The 10562-nt window shown below is 41.4% G+C and overlaps 1 protein-coding gene across 2 annotated transcripts; it reads left to right on the forward strand.

The window, feature by feature from the left end:
- The first annotated feature begins 1592 nt into the window (after window positions 1–1592).
- On the forward strand, window positions 1593–10167 carry si:ch211-106k21.5 (reticulon-4 receptor-like 1). Of its 2 annotated transcripts, none has more exons than XM_040015280.1 (3): window positions 1593–2055; window positions 8167–8321; window positions 8408–10167. In XM_040015280.1, exon 3 carries the CDS (start codon window positions 8410–8412, stop codon window positions 9649–9651), a length of 1242 nt encoding a protein of 413 aa, XP_039871214.1. In that variant the 5' UTR covers window positions 1593–2055; window positions 8167–8321; window positions 8408–8409; the 3' UTR covers window positions 9652–10167. The 2 variants fall into 2 exon arrangements, with proteins under 2 accessions (XP_039871214.1, XP_039871222.1); XM_040015288.1 differs by lacking the exon at window positions 1593–2055 and adding an exon at window positions 5796–6520.
- The last annotated feature ends 395 nt before the right edge of the window (window positions 10168–10562 follow it).

Raw genomic sequence — 10562 nt, forward strand, 5'->3', positions numbered from 1 at the left:
CAGACGCCTGTAAACCACCTGCCGAGGCGGCACAGTCTGAAGCCACAGAGCTGCTCTCTTCACGTGTGATGTATTTAAAGTCAGTGAAGTGCCCTCACTGCGCCGTCGTTCTCTACAAAAAGAACTTATTGGTGCACATACAAAGAAAACATTAAAGCTGCATCTCATAGTAAAAGCAAAGGTGTTAGTAAAGCTTATGGCCTCTTTGACTTCCCAAAAGGCATTCATGTGTGACTTGGACGACTGAGCTGCCTCAGAACAACAGTGGGGGCTGTTCAGTGGATCATTGACAGTATGTGGAGAAAAACACAGTAGAAAATTTGCTGACACATATGTATTCCACACTGAATTGATTATATTTTGGTCTTTATATTATAATTTCTTGTTTATAGGGAATTCAACATATTTTTTTGCACTTTATTAAAGGAGCTTTGTTTGGTTCACAGTTCCATATGAGTTTAGGTCTCCTCTGCCTCCATGTAACCTCTTCTGATTGGTTGCCTATCACAAGCATAAGGCTTGAACAGCAGATGGATGGAGCTTCTTTGTGGCTGACATGATCATATTTGGGATATCCACTCTCACTGACATCATACAGATCCAAAAGTATAGAAGATTGCCTGAAACTGAGTGTTCAAGTGAATTATTCGGTGGTCAAAGATCACAGAATTTTGACAATACCTGAAATATTTATGTACCAAGTCTTATAAAATTTCACTTAAAAGGGAAACCAGGTTAAATGTGTCAATATTCAGAATAGAGGGAAAAAAAATCTGGAAAGTTTTCAGCCTTACGTCTCAGGAACAGCTGGTCAAATTTTGAGAGTGTGTTGGTTTAGGCCGAGGCAGAAGTCCTAAAAAAACTAAGTCTGTGGAGCAGAGCATCAGTGAAGCTGGCCCATGCATATCTTTGTAGTTGCAATCATGTATTTGCAGTTTCCCTTTCAAAGCAGGAGAGCCACAATACAAGGGGCATCGAGGTGATCAGTATTTTATTTATTTTAAAGTGAGTGAGGGAATGAATTTGCAGTGTGTAACATTTCTGTCAGAAATCGGTCCATAATGAACACAAGTGCAGTAATTGCACTCTGCAGTAAGCCACTTTCATTTAGTTTGTTTTTCTTCTCTCATCTGAAATTTGACTGTTATTTTATGAAACCTTTATTAAATCTTTTTCAAACTGCCACAATTACTGGGACTTGGAACAATCGGAAGTTTCTAAGATGAATTTTTGAATCTTCCAGTATATAAGTCTGACTTTAATAAATGCCTATATTTCAGAGGCTATACTCCTTCACTTTTACTTGAGTAATAAAGTTGAATCGTTGATTCAACTCTTGCCAAAGTATCTGTACCCCTGCTAAAGTGACAAGTGTGTTTACTTGTGCCATTAATTATTTTTTTGATATTAATAGTTCTTTATATAATTCCCTCTGGGATTAATAAAGTGTTCTGATTCTGATTATTTACTGTTGGAACAGCACCATCCTGTGGGTTGTGGATTATACGAGTCAGACATTTTTCTCAGCCACTTTCAGCCGTTTTCAGTGCATGAAATAACCAATACAACATATGCACTCAATTTTTACAAAATTTTTGCTAGAATTCAAGTTTATATTTATCTGCTTTTTATTATTTAAAATACGCCGACACTGGATTCATGCGATCCTGAGTCGGTGAAATGTTGAAAACGACTTCAACCAAGAGGTGGCGCCCTGCTACATCACACACCTTCAGTGGCTTCAGTTAAACTTTGCCCGGTGCTCAGCGAGGGTTCAATCTGTCGTCTTCAACCAAATAAAGGATCACATTGTGTAAGGATTAACTTTATTAACACCCACACAAAGATACACTCCCTCACACAACCAGGAGGCTGTGTTTCCACACTCCTCTCGGAGGAAGACGCGCCCCCGGATTCGCTGGAAGAGGGGAAGCCCTTCAGACGGACCACTTGATGGGATGCAGAGAGGAGAGAGGAGCTGCTGCCGTGGCTGTGCGTGATGTTCGAGTCGTCCATCAGGGTTTCAGCGCAACACGCCTGTAGCTGACATCGCAGGTAAGGTGTTGTTTTTAAATATGGACTGCGTGTTTGTGCGTCAAAACGCACCTTCACTTAACTTTTAGGAGGTGTTCCCGTGTTTGTTTGTTTGTTTTTTCAATTATAGCCACTTTGTTTTGGTCCGAGTCGTAGAATAATGCTTTTAATATGTTTTTATGATGAATAATGGCCAGATTTAAGCACTGCAGGTGGTCACGGACCTATGTGACCCAGTGCTATCCAATCACATTCAGAAAGTCGACCATACACCAAACAAGTGTTTAGAATATTTAATTAGTTTGATTTTGCTTAAGTTGAGTTAAATTTGTATATTTAACATAATTGAGTTTGGAAAATTAAAATTTTACACAATAAGCCCCCAAATCACCCCCCACCCCCCCACCCCCACCCCAGTGTGTGGTCAGCTGCAGCTCTAATTTAGCTCAGATATTTTCTGCTCAAATGAAGGAGAATGGAGACCGTTATTTCAGAGGAAGCTCTGCTCCCAGAGAGGATGTAGCAACTCACATTGCTGGTCAGTGAGATCATCCTTGTTCTCCAGATTTAAATCTTCTTAAAGGCGTAACTCAGAAGATCTGCAAAGGTCAGCAAGTGACTTATGTTTGTGTGTAGTGTCAGAATCCAAAGATCAGCTCATCAGCTAATGTTTGCACTGAATACTGGACATAGACTGACTGACACCTCAAACAAGGCATGTCAGTCAGATGCTGCTCAGCAGGGACCCTATAACCTTTTCACTGCCCCTGTTATCAGGGCGAGATGGGAGTTTGACATTTCAGACATGCAGTTATCTTAACGAGCGACTGCATGAACTTAGTTGCACATATACAAGAGCTGTCCAGACTTGGCTCCTACTCGGGTGTGAACATTTGAACCAAAGTGTCCAACTCCAGGCAAATTATTTCCTTCACGCATTTTCCTTTTCCGTGTTCAGAGGGATGTTCCTGGGTGTTGATAGCCATCAGTTAGAACAAAGATTTCTCACAGGGCTGTGCAACATGCAAATGAAATGGTGCATATTATAAATAAACACAGCACTATACAGGCTCTGTTCAAATGATGACATATGAACATCCACTGGTAGATCTTAAATTGGTGATTGCTGTCTTGCTGTCCGTATTTTTGGAGGATTTATCAATAAATGTCTGCTTTTTAATCTGGACCTAACGTGCTCTCTGTCTGTTTCTGTCATACATATACGATTAGAAGACTGGATTTTAATATTAAACATGAGCGGAGTGTTAAAAGCTGATGTCAGAGTAAGTGTAAGTATTATGCCTGTGAGCCAAAAAGCTCAGTGTTTTTAAAGACAGTTTTTCCTGCTCTTGGCTCCGTATAATAATAATATAGTCATCCACCCAAACAATGATCTGGCTGTGAGGTCAGAAGTACCAACTGCCTGCTGTGAAACCTTCTGTTTGTGAAGAGCAGCCAATCAGAAGCAATTTGCCTTAAAGGCAATGATTTGTTTCAGAACCAAGGAGCTGTATCGAGCCTCGGTATAATAAAAAAAGAAAGAATTATAGAGAATGATAAGTCCCCTCTAATGACGCTTTACTCCATATATCAACTAATCAGCATCCCAGCACAAGTGAATGTCACATGTTCAGTACTCTGCAACAGATTTAGATGTTTAGTTTCCAGCAGGGAGACCTTCAAGTTCCCAGATTCGTCCTGAATAAATATGAGAAAATAAAAATATGGAGATGGAAGTGATCATATTTTATTCAGATTTTATTCCTCTGAAGTGGAAACATGCCTGTTTGTCATCCCAGGAATGCTCGCGGCAGAAGGAGCAAATGACTGATATAACTGTTTTCACCCCTCACTTTTACTGTCTTTCAGCTCATCTTTTGTTTTCTGGCCAGCGTTGGTTCACTCTCACTGTTCTCCTGAGTGTTAAAAAGCTATGTAAACTGTCTGTGGACTGCTGGCTTCGCACCAAACTGCAGACACAAAGTTAGAAACCAGCTGGTGAACACACTGGAGCACGTAGCTGCTAAAGAGGACAGATATTTGTCTCAGGAGTTTGCACAAACCAAACCAAAACAAGAATGATGTAAATGACTTTACATTTATCAGGTGTCCAGAAACTCGTCTCCAGTGACTGTTGCTCTGTTGCCATACCAGCCATTACGTCCAATATGACAGCTAAAGCTAGACCAGTATATCAGTAGCCGAGTGCAGATGTGTCTGTTGGAAAATTATTAAGAAGATATAACAGTGCAGCCACACTGGATCAGGTTTATTAAGGGATAGTACTTTATTGTTACAGAGAACATTAACAAGGTTAATTTACGGTTTTTCAACTGTAAAATGTGTCATTCGGTCTGGATCTTGGTCAAACTTTTTTTTTAATGTAGCAGATATCATTAAAAGATCCTGCAGTGCTGTATCGTTTCTAAGCTTCTAGTTCACATTAACAGCTTGGCTCTGCTGGGAAAAATCAGCTATTCCCTGTAAAGGATGTGTTTTAATCAAAGTCACTTCATGCTAATATTAAAGAATTTAGTTTTAGTCTAAAGTGACGATTAAAATACACAATTAAAGCTGTTATGCTCTCTATGAAGCTGTTTTCACTGTCAGAAGTGCAATAAGATCCCATTTAATACAGACTTTCCCTTTAACATATACAGCCTCCTTCATACCGACCATATCTCATCCTCCCTCATACTCATACTAGAAATATTAGATCATCTCTACAAGCGGCAGATATCAGCTCAAGGCAGATTATTTCTCTCCACTGACGCTCACTTCCTGCATTTGTTCAGGAGCCTCGCTGCTGTGCTGATATTTTAAGTCAAGGTCGAAAAAAAGCCATTTGTGCCTCTTTTATGTCCAGGAGAACATTTGGTTTTACAGAGGAGCACACTCACGATCTGGAAGAGTCTGAGAAAATTATTAAAAACGCTACACTTGAGTAAACCAGGAATTATATACATGTCTGGTTGGTTCTGGTCTGGGAATTGTGTTGTCCAACTCCAGGATGTTGGCAGTAGAGCCTCTGAGACTGCACGATTCAAGGCAAGCCTCTTTGGCTGGGACACATCCCACTGACACATCAAAGGCCCGTTCAAGGCCTTAGCCCCCCTTTTTATTTCTACCAGAATGTATTTAATCATTTAGAAAAGTATGATAAATGGAACCAGTAAACAAAACAATCAAAATTATTTAGAACACATTCACACAGAATATTCCCAGTCAGAACACGGTTATCCACATTTGAAAAGAGAAAATGAAAAGAGGAACAAACAGGCAAACACAGCAACCTGTTCATGAGCAGTTTTAATGATTTGCATTTCGCTGCTTGGGAGCGCACTGCTATCAGAGAGTGCTGTCGCTATATAGAGTGGGTTCAATATATAACCCTTTTTGATATAAGACATCAAAATAGTGAAAATACATTGAGCTTTCTGAGACTTGAAGATTTGTGTCTTGTTTTCCCCAAACAAAGGTCCAAAATCCAGAGAACAGCTTAGAGGAAAGCAAATGTTCTTATTTTAGAACAGGGGTCCCCAATCCCAGTCCACGAGGGCCAGTGTCCCTGCAGGTTTTGGATGTGTCCTTGATCCATCACAGCTGATTTAAATGGATAAATTACCTTCTCAACATGTCTTGAAGTTCTCCAGAGGCCTGGTAATGAACTAATCATGTGATTCAGGTGTGTTGACCCAGGGTGAGATCTAAAACCTGCAGGGACACCGGCCCTTGTGGACTGGGATTGGGGACCCCTGTTTCAGAAGGTTTCAGATAAGTTCTCTATCACTTGTTTAATTCTGGCATCTGGAGTTTGGCTGAGATTAGGAATCTCTTTGGTGAGAGTGTCCTGAGCCGAGATAGGCGGGGTAGGAGAAACCAGGGATCCAAAGTAAGTAAAGTTTATTTCTGTAGCACATTTCACAGGCATAAAAGTCACAAAGCACGTACAAGAATTAAAACACAATTAATATAAGACGAGAACCATGTTAAATGAAAACAAAACAAATTAAAAATCCTGATTAAACAGAAAAGTTTCAGTCAGCTAAACAGAGTTGGAGTCGTAATCTGTTCCAGAGCCTTGGAGTCACAGACTGCAAGGCCCTAACCCCCTGGTCTTGTACAAGGAACAACTAATAGATTTTGAGCTTGTGAGCAAAGAGCAACAATAAGTTGAGATAAAAGTCACGGGGAGAACATGCACACTCTACCCAGAAGGTCCCTGCTCAGGTTTGAACCCAGGAAGAAACAGTAACTAGTTGCCAGTTGTTACCATGTGCCTTTTAGTTGTATGAAGGTTATTTGGGATAAGCCCGTCCCTACCTTAAGTTGGTTTCAAATGTTGGTTGCCATGGTTACATGAGGTCTACAGGCAGACCGTGGTGGGTCTTGCTTTTTTGTTTGATAATTTATCGCATTCCTTTTTTTGGCGGGCGAAACAAACACAGTCTCCGTCCCGGCTGGTGTCATCCTGCCCGCTTCACATGTAAGTCATTTGGAAAAGAAAGGCCTTGTTTATGCCGACCACATGCGCTTTCATGTTCAGGCGGCGTCACAGTACACATGTGAGTTTTAGGAAGTGACCAGCAATTAGTTTATTTGTGTCTCCAAGTGCAGGTTTTCCAAAATATTGTCGTGTCACGTTCTCCCAGCCAGACACACGGCAGGGATGAAACCTGAGTTTAAAGTAATTACGATGGAGTGAAATTACAGTGAAATAAGACATTTTGGGTACCATCCTCTGAGTCATCTTCGTTTTTTACTACACGTGCTGTGAAATTGTTTATTCCCGTACATTTTCAAAACGAACCTGTCCAGACGCTACAAAACAAAGTTTATATTTATGGATAAAAATAGCACATTTGTATTTTGCTGTTGAAGTTAAGTCCAGTTTGTGCCCTACACAGACATTAAGAGCATATATTCACTGAGCTAACCATTTGTTTTTCCAAAACTAAATTAACCAGCAAAGTTTAAATGCACCAGAAGGTCATTTAAAAGCACTTACTGTTGTTCTGAAGAATCCCCACAGACTCTTCTACATCTGGAAGTAAAAATATTCAGCTCGCTGATTGCACAGAAAGATTTTTCGCTCCAAGAAATGTTGTAAACAGGTTCTAAATCTCATTTATCTTCATTGGAGGGCATATTTTTATCCCAGTGGTCCAAAGAGTCACTGAGGATTCTGGAAAAACCATCACAGCAACAATATGTGGGCTTTTCAAGCCCCAAATTTAACAGAAAGAACACAAACTGGGAATAGCTAAAATCTGCTATGGATGCTATTTATATTTATCTGCATGGTTTATATAAACTCTGTATGGTACAAGTTACAGGTACAGTTACTGTGAATCAAAGCTGCCTTGAGCAAGTGCAGCTCATGTCCACAGAGTTCATGCTCACAACCTGCTGCTTTTATTAATCTGTTATTTATTTGTCACCAAGTAGTCTTTTCAGTTTATTTACTTAAGAAGTGTGCATGTGCCCCCGTCGAGTGCACACACACACACGCTCGGCCCCAACTTCCACAAATAGACTCAGAATCTGTGGGAAACCCTGCTGCATTTTTGTGACCATAATGAACCTCAGCATCATTTTTATCTCCATGTATAAAGCGTGTACATCCTGTACACTGTGCATTTGGTAGATTGCATCACACGTGAAGTCTTTAAGACTTTCTTTCGAGCAATTTTCTAACTACAGTTTTATACTTTAGTTGTATATCACTTTTTACAAGGCATGCTAGTAAGCTTGGGTGTTTCTGACTGGCATTATAATTCATTATAATTATTTAAACAAAAATTCAGGCTTAAACTGAACTATTAAGTACTACTGTATTTACCTTACAAAGTAAATTCTTACAAGCAGGTTTACACAAACACACAGTTAAATCAACTTCAACCATAAACACCAAAATGCTGGAGGTTGTTTCAAAGAGCAAGTTTATTGACATGTTGGCATTAAAGTGAGACATAGATCCAGATTTAAGGGGGTCTAAGTCTGTGTAGATAACCTTCTTCTCAGATTAGAGTCCGGTTTTTCACTCCACTCATGCATGTGTAACTCCCATCTGCCAGTTAAGAGATTACTTTCATGTGAGAGTCATAGAAGCATCTGTTTCCTCTCTCACAGCTAGCAACTGATCCCCAGTGATTCGCGTCACCATGCCAACTCCTGCGATCCTCACAGCAACCTGGAGTCCTCAGAGGAGCTGCTAGGTTTACAACTATAATTCCAGCTCTGTTAGCCAACATAAAGTGGATCCCTTCCTAGAGACAAGGAAGCAGGTAGGGTGGAGTAACAGACAGAGCACCAATATGTAGTGATGAAGTCATGTTTTCTGTGCTGGGTTTAACAGTCTTTTCTGTTTCAGAGATGGTTTTCCAGTGGAGTCTCCGGCTGATTTTCATATTGCTAGTGAAGACAGGACTTGCTGTTGGATGTGTTTGTCCAGGAGCCACCATTATGTCCCAGTTTCCCTCCAAGGTTCCTGCTGATGTGTGTTGCCTGAACTACTCTGGATCTGCTTTCACCCGTGTGGACTGGTCTGTGTTTACCAATGAAACAAACATAGTGACACTGGATCTCTCCAACTGTAATATCAGCTCTCTCGATATCAGTGGCGAAGAGGCTTCTGGGTCCTCTGCATTGCAGAAGGTCTATTTGAGTCATAATAGACTAAAAATGTTACCAAGTGGGTTTCTGGGGAGACAGCCCAGTCTGAAGGAGCTGGATCTGGCTGGGAACTTACTTCAGGAGCTTCCTGGGGACTTTCTAAAGGACTCTAACAACCTCCAGAAGTTGTTTCTAGAAGAAAACCAGCTAAATTTCCTTCCTAGCTCTATATTGGACAATCCGAGGCTTCAAAAGTTGGAGCTGGATGGGAACCGCTGGGACTGCTCTTGCTTGTTAGTGGAAGGCCTGGAGGCAAGAAGGGAGGCTAATCGCACCATCAAACTGCAGGATCTGCTTTGGAACATGACCTGCTTCTCTCCCTGGCACCTGGCCGGCAGGACTGTGTTGTCGGTGAAGGTTACCGATGCGTGTCGGCCAGCCGGCCTCACAGCGCTCTTCATTGTCCTTCCCCTCCTCGTCCTGTCCACCTTGCTGCTCTGCTGGTGCTGTGGGAGGACGAGGAAGAAAAAAGAAGTGCCTACTTTCAGCAGCTCAAAAAAGAGGCCTCACAGTTCCAGCTCCAACGGCCAGAAGCATCGCAGCAAACAGCAGCCTTCAGCGGCTGAGCAGGGTAAAGCTGGAGAGGGGATCCTGAAGAACCAGCTGCTGCTTCGCCCAGCATCCGCCCTCCTGGGCAGCACCAGGGACATCTATGAAGAAGTGGAGATCAAGCTGGGCTCAGTAGAGTCTCTTCCCCGAGTCACCTCGTGCCGCTCCAGCTCCACAGAGGAGAGGCAAGGCTCGCAGGAGCCTGGTGGGGCCAATAATACAGAGCTGGACACGGTGAGTGTCACAGAAGTGATGAAAGACTCAGCTGACAGGGAGAAAGCTTACATGACTCAGTCAACCGAGTACTACAACCTGGTGCCAGGTATCGAACTGGAGGACTCGGACCATGGCGAGTACGAGAATGTGGCGACATCATCTTCCACCAAAGAATAGATCAGCATTACAGGAAATGCTTTAAAAAAATCTTTATTAGAATATTTGTGGCATTCACATGGTGCCTTCAAACCAACTTCCTGCATGATGAGGTCTTAAGATATTCCTGCCAAAGTTACTACAGGTTTCTGTCCTTCTTTGTGTTTTTGTCTGTCTTCTTTTTTATTTCATCAGAGCAGAACCACCTAGTCTCAGTTGGTTTGGCAACTGATCCACTTGATTCTCTCAAATCTCTGAAAAGAGTTTTCCTTAAAATAATCATATACTTGTGTCATAACACACAGAAAGTTTCCAGAAGTTAGCCTCCCATAGCATAAAGATACAGCAGGGCCTGCTCTGTCTGCACTGCCCTATCTGATAAATGCAGAAACTAAAGCTAAGCAGAAACAACACTGTAGCTCAATAAATGACAAATCTGTCATGGCTTCGATGCATGCTCACTCCATGGTATTTTAGAAGTTTTTTATTTCTGCTTCTGTGTCTGGAATAAATAAAGTTACGTTTTTAAGTTTAAAAGCCTGGAAATACCAAGATTTCTGTAATTAGTTTTGGAGGTTTGGTAACAGTTTTACATCTAACAGGGAAGCGCTAACATGAAGATGCTAATGCTAGTCCAAAGCTTATTTAGAAATAAATTCATACATGTATTAGTGTCAGTGATCAGAGGCAGAAATACATGTTGTTGTTTTTACAGTGGACATGTTGACTTATCATAGGTGGAAAAGCACAGCATTGATAACAGTGCAGTTTGAATTAGCAGTGAAGGACTTCCTGTAAGTCAAATGCAGCCGACACTGATGCGCCTGTTCTTAACCCACAGAAAAACATCTACTTTACACTAATTTGGTTTCTTTCAAAACCAGCACTGCTGTGTTGGCTTGCTTTGAGGCATAAATTTGGGTAACTAAATG

Source organism: Simochromis diagramma, unplaced genomic scaffold (genome assembly GCF_900408965.1).
Source record: "Simochromis diagramma unplaced genomic scaffold, fSimDia1.1 OVJJ01000205.1, whole genome shotgun sequence".
Taxonomy (NCBI): Eukaryota; Metazoa; Chordata; class Actinopteri; order Cichliformes; family Cichlidae; genus Simochromis; species Simochromis diagramma.